General features: G+C 52.1%; 5 protein-coding genes across 5 annotated transcripts; 3 read left to right on the top strand and 2 right to left on the bottom strand.

The window, feature by feature from the left end:
* Window positions 1-122: 122 nt before the first annotated feature.
* On the bottom strand, window positions 123-1767 carry BDZ99DRAFT_396552 (uncharacterized protein; the record flags this gene model as incomplete). The annotated part of the gene is made up of 5 exons (XM_033715997.1): window positions 123-321; window positions 427-781; window positions 866-1110; window positions 1166-1544; window positions 1653-1767. The coding sequence occupies 5 exons, from the start codon at window positions 1765-1767 to the stop codon at window positions 123-125; spliced, it is 1293 nt and encodes a 430-aa protein (XP_033572079.1).
* A 1126-nt stretch (window positions 1768-2893) lies between these two features.
* On the bottom strand, window positions 2894-7591 carry BDZ99DRAFT_574728 (uncharacterized protein). Its single transcript, XM_033728400.1, has 3 exons — window positions 7513-7591; window positions 3735-7448; window positions 2894-3655 (listed from the first exon to the last, which is right to left on the bottom strand). The coding sequence occupies exons 1-3, from the start codon at window positions 7572-7574 to the stop codon at window positions 3262-3264; spliced, it is 4170 nt and encodes a 1389-aa protein (XP_033572078.1). The 5' UTR covers window positions 7575-7591; the 3' UTR covers window positions 2894-3261.
* A 547-nt stretch (window positions 7592-8138) lies between these two features.
* On the top strand, window positions 8139-9328 carry BDZ99DRAFT_501991 (uncharacterized protein). Its single transcript, XM_033723859.1, has one exon. The coding sequence runs from the start codon at window positions 8181-8183 to the stop codon at window positions 9126-9128; it is 948 nt and encodes a 315-aa protein (XP_033572077.1). The 5' UTR covers window positions 8139-8180; the 3' UTR covers window positions 9129-9328.
* Window positions 9329-10136: 808 nt separating this feature from the next.
* On the top strand, window positions 10137-11741 carry BDZ99DRAFT_501990 (uncharacterized protein; the record flags this gene model as incomplete). The annotated part of the gene is made up of 1 exon (XM_033723858.1): window positions 10137-11741. One exon carries the CDS (start codon window positions 10137-10139, stop codon window positions 11301-11303), a length of 1167 nt encoding a protein of 388 aa, XP_033572076.1. The 3' UTR covers window positions 11304-11741.
* Window positions 11742-13516: 1775 nt separating this feature from the next.
* On the top strand, window positions 13517-14405 carry BDZ99DRAFT_466772 (uncharacterized protein). The gene is made up of 2 exons (XM_033720862.1): window positions 13517-13549; window positions 13609-14405. The coding sequence occupies exon 2, from the start codon at window positions 13659-13661 to the stop codon at window positions 14154-14156; it is 498 nt and encodes a 165-aa protein (XP_033572075.1). The 5' UTR covers window positions 13517-13549; window positions 13609-13658; the 3' UTR covers window positions 14157-14405.
* The last annotated feature ends 671 nt before the right edge of the window (window positions 14406-15076 follow it).

The following is a 15076-nucleotide window of genomic DNA, read 5'->3' as shown; positions in this document are numbered from 1 at the left end:
TCCAAAACATATCGCCAAAGGCCAATAGTTAGTTAACACACAAACATATCGCTAAACATGCATACATAAAACGACCGCAAAAAATGAATTGAAGCTCCACCCAAAGGGTACCGGAACTACTTTCACTGACACCAGCCCCGCCCCAGCACCTCCATGACGGCTAAAAGCCGCTTTTGTGCCGCAATCGTCGCGACGGGGTGGCCGAAGACTAGCACCGTTCGTACGCGCGTCGTGTACATGATCATGCACCGGCGTGCCCATTGTCTGCGCTCTTTATCCCGCGGTGATGGCAAGGGGGGGAATGAGGCCTCCGAGCCCGTCCTCGACCGTGAGCTCTGCTCGAAGGGAGACGTTGCACCCACCCCGAAGCCACCCGTTTGTGGCTCATTCCCACGAGTTGGCAGGAAGGTGCATGGTATATTCGACGTCCTTGCCGCAGTGGCGCCGATAAGACTAATGCAGAAGAAGACGCCGCTGAGACCGCCCCAGCATGAACTCATATCCGTGCGTTTCATAGCCTCGTAGAGGGATATGGCGAGATTGGTTGGGTGGGTCGCGAATGAGGCTGTGTCTAAGGTGGTGAGGGCAGCATCGGGGAAATACGAAGCGGCGGAAAGGGGGATGCGGTTCACGAGAGCGGTGGTGTAGATGACGGCGGCGAGGCGAATGCTTTCGTAGAGCCAGTTGTGGGTGTGGGCGTGGTTCAAGATGTGAGCAGATGGATGCTGAGAGAGTCGGGATTGGAAAGCATTGAGTTTGCTTTCGTAGGCTGCTGTGGCGGCTGGATTGGGCGCGGGTGGAGTAGAGGACGGGAAGAAGAGGGGGTCGAAGAGGGGATCGATTAGGTCGCTGAGGCTTCCGGTACTAGATGGAGTATTGTAATGGGACATGAAAACCTCAGTGAGGTCACGCATATCTGCAAGGATGTTGTAGATCTGCTCAGTGCAGAGAGGGCTTGCGGCGATGGTGAAGAATTCGGAGCGTGGGCAGTAGAATGGAGATTCGGGGATGGCGGTCGATGTCTTGAGAGGATTGGAGCGTTTTGGTATGTAGCTTTGAAACATGGCAGCTGGCTGTCGTTCTGTGAAGATATAGATGTCATAAATAACACTTTGAGCAAATTAGTGCGGTCTTTTGTTAGGAGACTTGAGTTAGTGGGACTTACGATACAGTCAGTCCGGCCACCACACCGTCCCAACCAAGCTTATCCATGCCTCCTCTTTGCACTATGATACGTTCAATACCTGACTCATGGATTCTGAATACATTTTCATCACAGTTTCGAAGTTCGCCCGCAAGGAGATGAAGTATTAAGATGATGGTCATATCGGTAGTCTGAGTTGCTAGATTCGAAAGCTCACGATTGATCCAGATGATTGATTCGTTCTTAATCAGAGTGCTCCTTTCGCTGTCAGTCTTAAGACCGTTCATCATATCAACATAGGTGCTTGTAACGCAGCAAGTGCTGAGGAGCGCATGTGGATGTGTCATGACTATGGGAACCCAAACATCGAGGGTCGTTGAGGCTACGAAGTATCGAGTGGCTAGACACGAGTTAGAACGGTATCATCTAGGACCGATGAGTCGTCACTTTTTCATGTATACAGGCTAAGAGATGAGACTGTACAATGATGAGATCAAGAGATACGTACACTGTCGAATTAGGTCTACTGATGACACGCCCTTACTGGCAAATTGAGGTAGAACGCGAAAAGGATCGGTCCCGTCATAGGTGAGTGCGGCACTTGGGAAAGAAGATGGCTGCATTTTCTCAACAATACCCCGAACAAAGGTCAGTTCCCTCTCGTCGTTTGTTTCATGGTCGCTAATGGGCTTGATGCGAGCATAGTCTAGCTGGACAGCAATCAGGGCCTTTCGGTAACCCGTCAGGGTCATGAAGGAGGGATCGCTTAGCAAAGAGTGGTAAATCTCCTGGGAGCCGTCCTCTTCGGGATTGCGATCTGAAGGCTGGAAATCGGCAAAGTTGAACCTTAGAGGTAGTTGGGAGACGGGCGTATCAGGTGGTATTGGGTCGGGGCTGGGAAGCTGGCTGGTGGTAGAGGATGAGGGTTCGGGCATAAATGCTTGTTGCAATGTTGACCGAGTGCTAGTTTCCTTGCTCTTGTCCAGCTTGTAGCGATACTGGATCATGGCCTGCGAGCGGACGCCTTTCATAGTGGCCCGGTCCTTGAACTGCTCCGGATCGGTGGCGGTAACGAATTGAAGGGTTGGGGGTCCCTCATGCTTCCTTCTGCGCCGTCGCCGCACCTGCTTGGGCGGAGCAGCTGTGGCTGGTGTCATCTCCGGGGGTTTGCTGCACAAACAAATGGAACAAGAAAGAGTTGAAGTTGGTGATGAGGAGCCCGATAGCTGAGCCCCTGTCCTGTTCCAATTCCTTCCGCTCTGGTAGCGTCCGTAGTCTGGCCGCGTGAAAGGCTGAAGCAGATTGATGAAGCTGGCAGCGGCCCGCAGACTGTCTTAGCTGCGATCAATGAAGGTGGACGACAGCTGGAGGATGGGCAGCCTGGATGGGGCCCCATGGGGAAGATGCGAGGTCAAATCAAGGCGAGAGGGTTAGATGCAAATTGTGAGACGGTGCAGTAGAGTATGGGATGGTAGCAGCACTACATGTCTTGCCGAATGTGTTCGTGTGCGGTCTATGCTTCTAGTCCGACGCGGGACATGCCCAGGCAGGTGGTATAGTTGTGTAGTGTCGTTGCTGGGCGCTGCAGGCACGTGTTGGGCGATGGTGAGCAGCACCGGGGATGTATGGGATGTATGGGATGTATGCTCTAACATGCGATGCGGTAGTGACCAAGTCGAGAGGGGAAGTTGGGCAGCAGACGATGCCGTGTGTCGAGGGTGCACTGCTGACATCGAGTTGTGCCATGTTGCACGCCTGGCCAGCCCTGTGTCGCAGCCTTGTGTCGCCAATTATACCTGCAGCCTCCACCCCTAGGCGGTCATCTTTCTGGGGCTGCAGATACGCATATCGCCTTGTCCACATCGTCAGCCCTAGCGGACCCTTGAGCTGACTTGGAGCGGTACCGACCCGCTCCGCTGTTTCCAATGCTTGCCTGGAACAAGATGCTCAACCCGTCCGAGATCGTCGACTATGGTATATGGTATAATATGAATAGAAACTAACGTCCATCCCATGCACGTTTCACGCCGCCAAAGATCGGACCATGCAGCAAGCCATTCAAGCCTACACGGCCGACCGCCCAAACATCAAACATCATACACTTGCCATCATCGTAATCATGCGAAACCCCGCCCTCTCTGCGTCACTTCGCCCAATTCCCTTTCGCAATCACCACAATACTTCTCCACCCATGTCCGCACACCTTGTGCTTCCATCCCTGTCCGTCCCTTCTCTTGCCCGACTTCCGTCGAATTGAGCAATGTCTCCATTCGCCCGCATCTTCCCCTCTCATCCAACAGCCAATTCTCGTACTCGGCTGCTAGTACCTCTCGCTCGACTCGGTTGACAACTCGCAAGGACACGAGGAGATCGTGTCGGTATGCTCCCAAATGCTGCCGTGTGCGGTGGATACGGCTGGACGTCTGCTTGGTTGATCTTGATGATAGCGGCGTCAACGGCGACACTTGCCCGCTATACGGGTTGCTTAGGAGATCTGCGAACGTGTGGAGACTGGAGAGTCACATTAGTATATTTGAATCGAGACTTAAGTCGGGAATGTAGCGGAAGTGCAAAGGAAAGAGCAACGTACCATCTGTTTCCATCGTCCATTCCCAGGCCCTCCGTGAGGTTGAGTCCCAGTACGCTCTCCTCCACATCTCTCAGATACACGGTCCGTGCCATATTCGTGCTCGGTCCAACTCCCAACCGTGCCATGAACTTCTCGGCGTTGCGCTCGTTCCACCACTGGTACGAGTCCCGCGATGAATAGAACAAGTTCGTCGTACCGCTCAGCGCCAATAGTCCGATAAGCAGCGTATGCGTCGTGCATACTTCGAAGAGGCCGTTCAATGCAGCTATCAGCCACCCTAATACCGTATTCATTGCGCTGACAGCGAAAATGGCTGATAGCTTGAATACCACAGAGGCAAGACTGCGTCTCTTCAACTTGAACCGGCGTGGACGTGTTGAAACCGGTAATTCCGATGCAGGTAATTGCGTGGCTTGATTCGCCTGCCCAACTTGACCAAAGATTGAAATCACCTTACCAGTCCGAACATTGCTGCCGAGCTTCTCCACCTGCTCACTTATGACATCCGCGAGGTCCATTGCATCAAGTTCAAGATCGCGAAGACCTTGCTTTTCAATCAAGCTGCGAGTGAATTTCGGTGTCCACGACCAATCGACTTTGGTGTATATGGCCAACTTGCATCGTGATTTCGCTACGTGCGTTATAACGATCCTGCTAACAAGGGTGAAATGGTCCGATAGAGGCAGATGCCAGGGCGTCTTCCTATCCGCGACACAGTAGCAAAGATGGTCATTGTAGACCTCGATGATCTGGTAGTCGTTCACCACCATTGCTTGTGCCGACCCAGACTTATCGCCCAGCGCGACTTCATATTCAAAGTCCCGCCGTTGGAGGCCTGCATCAAGCTGTACCCATGGACTCTGAACGATGCGGTCTGCCCATCGATCCCTATAGAGCATCTGAAATATCGTACTCTTGTCTCCAAAGAGAATGTGGAATAGCGCTTTCGGGCTTATGGGAAGCTCTTTTTCGACTGCGACCTGCGTCATGCCAGCAGGGGCATACAAGACCGGTTGCGAAGGCAGCTTGAACTTAGTAGCGTTCTTACTGACAGGTATGGCACCCGGACCGGAGAACAGGTTACCATCAATTCGCAGACTTGCTTTGACATCTTTGCCACCATAACCATCCATGGGCGTATTGACCGAAACATCCTCCCAGCTCTCTGCGCTTGGGCTGTGAGCGTTATCGTCAACCTCCATCCGAATGAGATGTTTGAGAACATCTTCTAAACTGGTGTCTTGGTGGTTGGCGTTGCGGACGAGATAGTTGAGCCGTCGCTGGAGAAGTCTCAAAGGTTCCAAGAAAGTTTTGATTGTGACCCTCGTCGCCTCATCCGGCCTCGATCGGTCCTTGAAGTGTACGAACAGAAAGTCGCAGTCCTTGCCAGGAGCCGCAGTGACCTCGTCAATGGAGGCAAGCCCAAGCCCAGTGATTAGGACTAGCCCAAGATAATTGCTGTAGAAGTACATATCTCGGGCGGTCACGTAGACTCGCCCGGGAAATTCCTGCTGGTCCGTCGGATTCCAGACAGCTCGAAACACAAGAACCACTTTGTCCTCGCGAAGAACATTAGGAAAGAGCATCCGGAATTGAGCATCCTGAACTCGAAGTGGGATCGGGTAGTAGTTTGGAAAGTCATCTGTGACAATGGACGGCCGCTGCACAATAGAGGGAATAGGCCCACCAAGACTCATCGTTTTTCGATGCGTAGAGGGCGCGGGAGATACGTTCCGCGATCCTGGCGATGATACGTCTGTAGAGCGTTCCGCTGGTAGAAGGGCAGCGGAGCGACCGGCAGGGCTTGGAGGCTGCGACAGGCTTCGCTCGTGAGATGGCTGCACCTCTCCCCTTTCGAGGCGGTTAATGTAACCCCAATTCATGGAACCCCACAAATTTGCCATCAATCCTCCTGGCATTCCTCCATCAGATCTACTAAGCGCAATACCGCGCTCTCCAGTAATAGCGACAGCAGCTTTACTTAAATTCGTCGCCGTAGGGGGGTTTGCGAGAGTGGAGGGAGAGAGACTGCTAGTAGGAATGTTCTGCACAGATGCGAGTCTGGGATCTGGTATTCCTGGTGCTGGTGATGCAATCTGCTGCGCTGCAGGCAGTACATTGTGACTAGCTGACATCAGGCTTGAGGATATCAAGCTTGCTATGCCACCTGAAGCTGGTGTCGGTGCATTTCCAGTAATTTGAGGATTGATGGTAGATTTGCGATGTAGATCCAATTTCTGGATGATTCTTGCAGCGTGATCTCGACTGCTACTTTCACCATCCCTATCAAATCCGGTACCCCGGCGTGACTGAGAAACGTCAAAGCTACCTCGAGTAGCAAGGCCACCCTCCACTCCAGGTATTGGTAGAGTTTCCGATCTTTCCACAGGGCCGAGCTCATCACTAAGTTGAGAAACATGACCATCTGCAGTCCTTGCAGCAAATTCCGGAGCGACAGGTGGACTGATTGAGAATGCAGCATCGAGCCTTTGGGAGCCAGCTGGCGTGTCCGTTCGCGCGGTATCTTCCAAAGCCTTTCGTTTTGCCCCCTCGAACGCTGCAATCCAGTCGATAAGCTCACTCTGGGTCTCGGCTTGGAGCAAAATGTTCGTATCCTTGGTCTTGACTTCGAAGCAGAATCGCCGTTCTTCTTGGAAAGCAGGTCGAATTCCACATAATAACACCCCGATCTTCTCAGACTCTTCCACGGCGCCGGATCTTGAGCCCTGGGTCAACCAGCCAAATATTCCATTTTTAACGAAGAACCATCTTCTGACCCATACAGTCCTCGCCGGTTTTCCTGTGATTGTTCTTTGAAAGAGCCAACTCTGTTTCTCTGCTTTCTCAGGGGTGGGCTTCGCCGGCGATGGCTGATTAGCAGACGATGGGCCTTGTGATCCGAGGTATGGCACCGTTGACGCCGCATAGTAGTCTAGCTCCCTCGAAGGTCTCGCAGCTAGCTCCGCATTTGCCTCAATCTCCTTCCTTGCCATATGCAATTCTCTCTTGAACACTCTTTCGCCGTTCTCCATTTCCCTACTCCACCCCCTCACTCGATCCATTTCCACACTAAATTTCGTAAAGGCGCTCGACGACGATTCCCTCGCGCCTTTCATATCTCGCCACTGATCTGAGGTCACCCGTACCATCAATTTATCCAGTGTACCCCTGACCTGTGGTGACATGACGCAGAAATCCATGCTAGCTTTCAAGTAGGCTCTCCTCGCCTCGTGGAGTTGAAACGCATCCTCGCGCAGTGAACTCGGCTCTTTCGTCTTTGCTTGGCCGCTATACCGCGCAAGCAGCCCATCAAACTGTTTCTGACTCTGGTCGAGTATCTTCCGGCTCTCCTTTAGCATCCTCAGATCGTTCTGTAGGAAACTGCGAATCGGGTCCACAACCACCATTTCGGCGCGCTTCATCCCCCGCAATGTCGCCGTCCAGAACTCCTTCGCGCCCTCCCCGAACCGCTTGAGCGCCAGCGCTGTGTAGTCATGGTCGATGACTGCTTCTGAGACTTGTAGAGGCGGGGCCGACGCCGCGATGTAGTTGTTGACGATGCCCTCGAGAGCTGTGACTTCGGAGGCGAGCCTCGAGACGGACTTGATGTAGTTTTCGAGCCAGCGCTCAATTAGGTCGATTTGTTCGCCAAAATGTACGGCGGTCGCGCGAAAGGTAGGGCTGTCGAGAGCTGCTTCTTTGATCACAACGGGGCTATGCGAATGAAGCAAGTTAGCATCGATTTGAAGGAGCCATCTAGAAGTAGAGAGATACTGACATTAAAGTCAAAGGTTTGCTAATGGGTTGAAGGGCTGTCTGAGATCCCTGGTCTTCTGCCATACTCCGGACTTCTTAACAGTTCCACGGTAGAGGCACGCGGGCAGCGGCTGCTGAGTAGTGCAGGTAAAGCGTTGACGACCTATTGTTTGGGATGCGAGTCCGATAATTTGTACATTGAAGTATTCTATAGTATGTGGTAGAAAAAGCTACATTGATTCGAAGGGACTCGTATGTATTCCCAAGCTCAACTCCAAAGACGTTTGCGGGTGCTGACGTCCAACACGGGCGCGAAATGAGGCAAGCGCGAAGCGGTGGCAGAGAACCAGATCACGTGATTTCTTTCGCCCTTTGAGTATAAACGCCGAGATTCACTCCAACTTTCACTTGTTACTCTTCAAGTCCTCGTTTCGGCACTTATCTTGTAGATTGTCTTCTGGTTGTTTAATACCAATGAGCCTCGCACTGTCAGATGGTGGCGCTGGAGCCTGGAAGCTGGGGTATCAGCTCAACGACCTGAACAATTCCCTCATCCCCGTTTCACATATCAAGTCTATATATATATCATGCTTTTCAAAAGCCATTCTCACCTCTACCTTATCCGGATCACTGGGAATCACCTAGGAAGCACTATACCACTGTGAGAAATAGTGATACCACGCTCAGCTTATGAGTCGAAAAAGCAACTCTACATTCATCTCGATCCATCCCATACCAGGCATGGCTAAAATCAAATCGCTACTTCTCAAATTACGCCCTAAGAGCGAAGCTACTCCTGTAGCCGTTGTGCCCCCATTTTCACACTTCCTACATCTACCAATAGAACTCCGCCTTAAGATCTACGACTTCGTCCTCAACGACCTTATCGTGCAGCCTCAGAGACCACTGAACGCGGGAGATTCAAGGCTCAACGCTCGCCCAGTCATCAGGGTCAATCTCTCAGAGTTTCATATGCCCCGCCACCGGGCCCATGTCCGCGAATGCGTGGAACATATCACTGAACTACGGGCACCAACTCCAAAGCTCACATCGATCTTGCTTCTCAACCACCAAATCCATGACGAAGTAACAGACCAGCTACACTCCACATATCTGTTCGTTTTTCAGTTCCCAGAGCCTCAGCACGTGCGACGATGGATTGAGGGAATCAGTGATCGCGCCCGGAGACAGATACGCCATCTCGAGCTGCAGTTCATCCTGGAATGGGATAGTATGCGGCACCTTCGCTACGAGACAGCATGTCACACCATGCAGCAGCTATTGCCGAACCTGAGAACTGTCCGGAACTCCGTCACTTTGACGGAGCCTCGGAAGTGGAACACGGATGGGACTGCCTTTCTGAACGGGAAAGTCTTTACTGCGAGAGTCGACGAGGAATATGTGGATAGATTGATGCGTATTGCGGCAGCGTTTCAAGACTCGGATGTGTTAGTGGAGCACCCTGTGCGCTCCCAACTCTGTCACAACGTTGACTGTATTCGCCTACGCACTGAGCGGCAGTGGAGAGTCCACTTTCCACTGTGCGTATTGGAGCTCCCATTGGGGAGTAGTCTTCGCGATGAGATCCTTACGTCGTGCAATACTAGGATTCACAACGTGCAGTGGCCTGTAGACTGAAGATTATCATCAACCAAGATATATAACAACATCTAATTTAAAGGGTACAGAACTTTACATCCTGTCTAGAATATTTTGAGTGCGTTGAAGCACTTCATACAGTGGCAAAGGAGTAGCAAATCACATGACAAGGCGCTGTAAAGTGAAGGGTAAATAATTTATTGCTATTATCGACTAAGATGTATAACAACATCCAATTTGAAGGGTGCGAAACTTTACATCCTGCCTACAATAGTTCGAGTATGTTGAAGCACCTCATACAGTCGTAAGAGAGTAGCAAATTACATCCGTCCAATTTGAAGGGTATGGAACTTTACATCCTATTCAGATCATTTCAAGTATGTTGAGGCACCTCATACAGTCGTGAACAAGGAGCAAATCCCATTCGAACTTGGCTCAATGCCCATACTTATCAAACATACCTCTCAGCGCCTTTCTAAAATAGAAGAAGTCGATGTCCGGTGCTGCATATGGGTAGTGTGAGTCAGCACGTCTGCGCAATGATTAAAGAGGTGGTCCTCAACCACGGTTCAGCAGAAATGGAATACGTGGCTAATAAACTATGGTTTGTCGGAATATGGCCGGACTAGATCCCACGGTACCGTAATGGAGGATTATTCGAGCGCAGAACCTAATGCCTTATAAGAACATCTCCATAATAACTTTTTTCTTTCCCTCCATCACTATAAATCCTTGCTACTCTGTTCCCTGGCTTCTTCGAGAAAGTCGCAACAGCTCAACACCTCGTGTCGAACCTCTAAGCGCGACGTTTGAAGCGGACCCCGAGATTATTGAATTTCCTGCGAAGGGACACTTTTTAGTTCAAACGTTTTTGTCGCCAGACGCACCTTCGGGTATTGCGATAGTGAGTGGTGTAATTCCTTGGTATAAGTTTTTAAAGTCTAATTCATTGTGGAGACAAGCGCAATCAACTCATCCTAAATCGACCGAGGCAATCTAGGCGGAGAATTAAAGGATGGAAGTTGATTCCTCGGCATACCCCAGGAGATGAGAGAGAGAATCTATGAGTGGGCGTTGGCCGACGGCAATAATGAGGAGAACTTCGCACACTGCAAACACCGCCTATCGACCCCACTCCGGATTCAGCGAGATACCCTTCGCGGACTGATGCGTACCTGCAAGCGAGTATCGCAAGAAGTCCTAGAAACGCATTATCGCACTAGCCGAATCAGTACATTTGTGAGTATCCGCGATCTCAACCAGATGAGAGAGGGAGATCGGGCTTTCCACAATCTAAGGTTGCGTCTTAATGGAGACCCTCAATACATCAAACAGTTGGATGTCACCGTCGACTGCACAGAACGACCTAATTGGTTGGTTTCCCAACCCAAGAATTTCGAATTCAAGAGATTCTGCAAGTTCTGCGTCTTCCAGGTCTTCCAGAACCGCAAAGGCGAGGAGTTCAACCATGAATTACATCGCGAGTTGGAGGCATGGGTCTGTCGCAATTCTTTAGGGCAACAGGTTCGGGCGTTGTTACCACTGGGTGATGATGACGAATGCGTACCTCGTCGCCCTCCTGCATCGTTAACAAATACAGAGACTATAGTCCGTCTACCCCTCCTAGAAAACGTAACCCTGCGATTCGTTGGAATCGAGCATGATTTGAAAAGTTCAACACTCAACCATGTCGTTACGCAATTTCTGCAAGCTTTCAAAAGCAAGAAAGACTTTGCCCTCAAGTCCGAGTGCTGGGTCGGGCGGTCCCAACGAAATAATATGGATTGGATGAAGTTCGCGATGGGGAAACCTGGGTTTGGCCCCAAACCAGGTCGTGGCCGGCCTCAGCAATGGACTTTCAGAGTGCCGCTGGAGATGGACGAAATCCCACAAGAGATGCTCCGGTCTGGCGCGCCTTGGAGAGATATCGACAACGAGATAAGGAGTAGACTCGAGAATGCGACAGGGCTTCTCAGCAAGGACCACAACGGACTTCTAAATACTTTTTTCATGACCGAGAATCGGCATTCTATCTGTCTCGAGGTCTGGGGGCACCGACGACTTGGTGAGATACGTCCTGGCGAGGTCATGAAATCGCACGAGAAGGCAATTATGAATCTGAATCCTCTTGCGTGCAAAGACGACTACCAGTATCCGACCTGGCAGCCGCCCGACCTAGCCGAATCGAAGGACTCTCCGGCGAAAGATTCATAAATTAGCTGGGCTTTCTTTTTGATACTCCATATTAGATAGAATTCCTTTTACGTACTTTCAAGATCAAATATCGACTGAGTCTGCCGCTCATTCACTTCTGCGCTGTTGCTTCGTCATCAAGACTTTCAATCTCACGAGGCTTCAACAGAGGATAGTGACCGTATCCGTGACATTCAAAGATGTCCCTGCGTATGGGCGTGAGAAGATCGCACTCGTCCAGAAGTTGCCGTTGGGCGTCTCCTCCGCGCCAAGGCCCTTGTGGAAGTTTCTGAGGTTCACCACGAGGTTCTGTCGCACCTCAGACCGCATCTCGACCATCAACGGACTCTGCAGCGTGCTCTCCACTCATCGCCAACCTGCAAACAGGTGGCCGGACGAATTCTCTGACTTGCCGACTACCGCCGGACACAAGCGCCACAGTACTTCGTACAGGCCTCCCTGTCTCCCTGCCAACCTTGTTCAGGGCAGTCGTGCGGATGATATCATGGAATCTTGAATCTGGGCGGCTGGCCTCTGCGGCGCACAGGAAACCCCTTTCTCCCTTCATCAATGCCCGTTACGCTGAAGCGATGGTCATGGCAGTGCAATCTTCCATAACAGGTCAGGCTGTGCCACGTTTCATCCGCATCCTTTGACATTCCGCATGAACGACGAAGAAATCCCCTCGCCGCATGCAATGCCAAACTATTCTTAGTGCTTCCTGTCCACCCCCACAAAGGTCCGGCTGTGTGGCGATGCATTTCTCAGCGACACTAGGTAGACGCGCGTTGAACGGCAGGCTGTGCCACAGACGCCACATGAACAAAGAGCCCAGCTTGGTGAGGGTGGGCATGAATAAGCGACCAGGTAGAGTATCCAATCCGGAAAGGAGCTCGCCTAGTTGCTGGATCTGGGGAGATTGGCAGAACAGCCAGTACGACACCCCAGTCCGCACACAAGCACTTTATTTTCCCGCTCAGGGAACGAAGCTACTCACGCTCTAGCCCGAGCTGTGGCAACAATGGTGGCATCGAATATCATTCGTTTGCAACATGGAGCGGCCAATGACGTTCGCTAGGTAGAGTACTCGACATTTCCTACTAAATGGCGTCAACGAACAGGTGAAAGACATTCCGGAGCAAGCAGATAGCAGTCACTGTCCTCGTTCGAGGACATCCCGTTCATCATCTTTGTTGACTGTATGTGGTAGTACTCTGCATAGAAGCTGCCGTATTGCCAGTGGATGATATGTGGACTTCTCAAGGTACCCTTGTGTTGTAGTGCTGGGTATCGGTAAAGCCTTTCATGTCCTGTATGATCTTAAGAGCAATGTCTAAACTGCATTTAACGACAATCTTATCCCACGGCCTTCAGACTTCCAATGAGCAATTCGACTTGAACAAAGACGAGGGAATTTTGGCAGCCAGATCGACTTCCGGACCCACTTTCAAGGCCTTTTGCAACTTCCCCATGACCATTTGACTATTAAATTGAACGGCGTCGGACGGGCCGAGTGGACGGCCCGTGGTTCTGGTTCGTGATAGAGAGCTTTGTTGATGGTGAATACCTTCCCGTGCTTCCTTCCCTGCTTCCAAGTTAGCGAGCTCAGACCACCTGCAGAGGTACCAGCCTAAGTTCAACGCTAACCTCAGCCACAGCAAGAAAGGACGGCGTGAGGTGGTGAGGACATCAATAAGCGGCCGAACAGAGCATCTAATTCGGAAAGGCCGGCAAATGAAGCTCTCCCAGTGGCTGGAGCTGGTGCAATTTGCGGAACAGCCATGACGACAGGGTCTGGAAGCAGTGCAGTCGGCGGCGATCCCCCAGCTCAAGCTTACGCTTTGGGTCACGGTGCTCCCGTTCCAAGGTTTCACCGCAACAGGGCGCAGAGGTGCGTTGCTGGCCGGTCACATTCAGGAACCGAGCGAATCCGTGAAGCCGTGCCCAACTGGCCTCTTCAAAGCATCCAATGGCTCTGCGGGGACGTGGAGCCGTGCTTCCTTGTGGGCTATGCAGCGTCATGGACATCGCCTCGGCCAAGTCTGTACGTAAGCTCACAACAAGGCAGTGCGCGCGACCAGGGAGACGGAGCTGGCGCCGCAGTGCGCTTGTTTGTTGCTGTGCGCACGGCTCAGTGCTGCTTCATGGCGTGGTTGTGGGGCAGAATTACGTAGGGGCTGGATATAAGATCAGTCCTCCCTTCATTCCTGCCTCTATCAACTACCACGTCCGAACCCACCTTCACCACCACACTTTCACTACATCTCGTAAGTAAAGCCAATCGCTATGTCTGCCTGGCCATCAACTAACTGTCTTGCCCTGCTAGAATTGACACTCCACTTTCACTCCAAACCTCACTACCACCAATCCATCAACATGCGTTTCCAAGTCTTCTTCGTCTCGGCCCTCAGCGCCGCCGTCGCCAGCGCTCAACTCGTGTCGCTCGCCAACTCGATCGCCTCTGATGCCCAGAGCGTCGGCCAGAGCATCGCCTCGGAAGCCCAGAGCGTCGGCCAGAGCGTCGCCTCTTCCATCGGCTCAGACATCAACTCAGTCGCCTCCAGCATCAACTCGGACATCACCAGCATCGACGCCTCCTTGACCAGCGTCGTCGCGTCCATCACCCAGTCCCTGGCCTCGCTCACCACCGGCTCGCTCGCTCAGTCCGCCCTCTCCAAGGAGTCCGGCCTCGTCAGTAGCGCCGAATCTGTCGCTAGCTCCAAGGCCTCCTCCGCCGCGAGCAAGGCCTCATCCGCCCTCTCTTCCGGTCAATCTGCCGCCACTGCGACCTCCACCGGCTTCGCTGCCCCCAACCAAGTCCCCGCCATGGGTGGCCTCGCCGCAGGCATCCTCGCCGTCGCCGGTCTCTTGTAAACACCTCTCACCCAATCTCATACGGAGGAGCTACACCTAAGCGCCACCGTTATCTGACTTCATGGCATATCAGACGCGCCGCTGCATGGGCGTAGCCAGCTCGAGGCATCACACATATCTGCGGTGTTTTTTGGCGGCGGGAGGATGCATGTGGTAATCGGACTCTTTCGGGATTTCTCAAATCAAAAAAGGTTCACACTTTCATCATGGCTGTATTGTCTTTAGCAGGAATTTAAAAAAAAAATTCTAGCCACGGGCTATCACATGGAAATATCGCGCGCCTTGCCGCATGCAATTGTGATGGTGCTGTCTGACGTGTGAACTGGTGATCGCAAATGATGTAATTTCGCCGACGCGCAGGGATCGCGAGGATCATGGCTGACAACCGAAATCTCGTGATCGTGAGACTACATAATACGCGTGGGTGATGTGTGAGCGGCTCAACGAGGCATCCATTGCGCAGTGTCAGCATAGCATGAAACAGGTAGTATGATATCTGCCTCGGAAGGCCCATTTCCGGGCCCAGTTCCAGGGCCCCAATTCTCGAGCAAACTTACCCTCGATGGAAAACAGCTCAAGGCTGATCTGCGCCACTTCATCATCCATGCAAGGGTAGAGCCACGAGTGGCTGATAGGTTCCAACGTCGGTCCCAGAGGCTGTATCATTGCCAAACAATTGAAGGCGTGCCGTACTGTTCTTACGAAGGCTAAACGGATTCCTGATAGAAGAGTAATAATGCAAGCCTATTACCCCTAGAAAACTCACACCATACACCCACTAAAGGGATGCCCTCCCTCTGTTAGTGAGTGCATTGAACCGACGGATTTCTCCCTGGGGGGTTACATAAGGATCCCCAGACTATCTGCATGATATCCTGTCAGCTAGAGGGGTCCATGCTGCCACGATACTTGTGTTCTCC

Source organism: Mytilinidion resinicola (genome assembly GCF_010093595.1).
Source record: "Mytilinidion resinicola strain CBS 304.34 unplaced genomic scaffold BDZ99scaffold_19, whole genome shotgun sequence".
Classification (NCBI taxonomy): domain Eukaryota; kingdom Fungi; phylum Ascomycota; class Dothideomycetes; order Mytilinidiales; family Mytilinidiaceae; genus Mytilinidion; species Mytilinidion resinicola.
The sequence above is the reverse complement of the archived record's forward strand: the minus strand, read 5'-3'. Positions and strand labels throughout refer to the sequence as shown.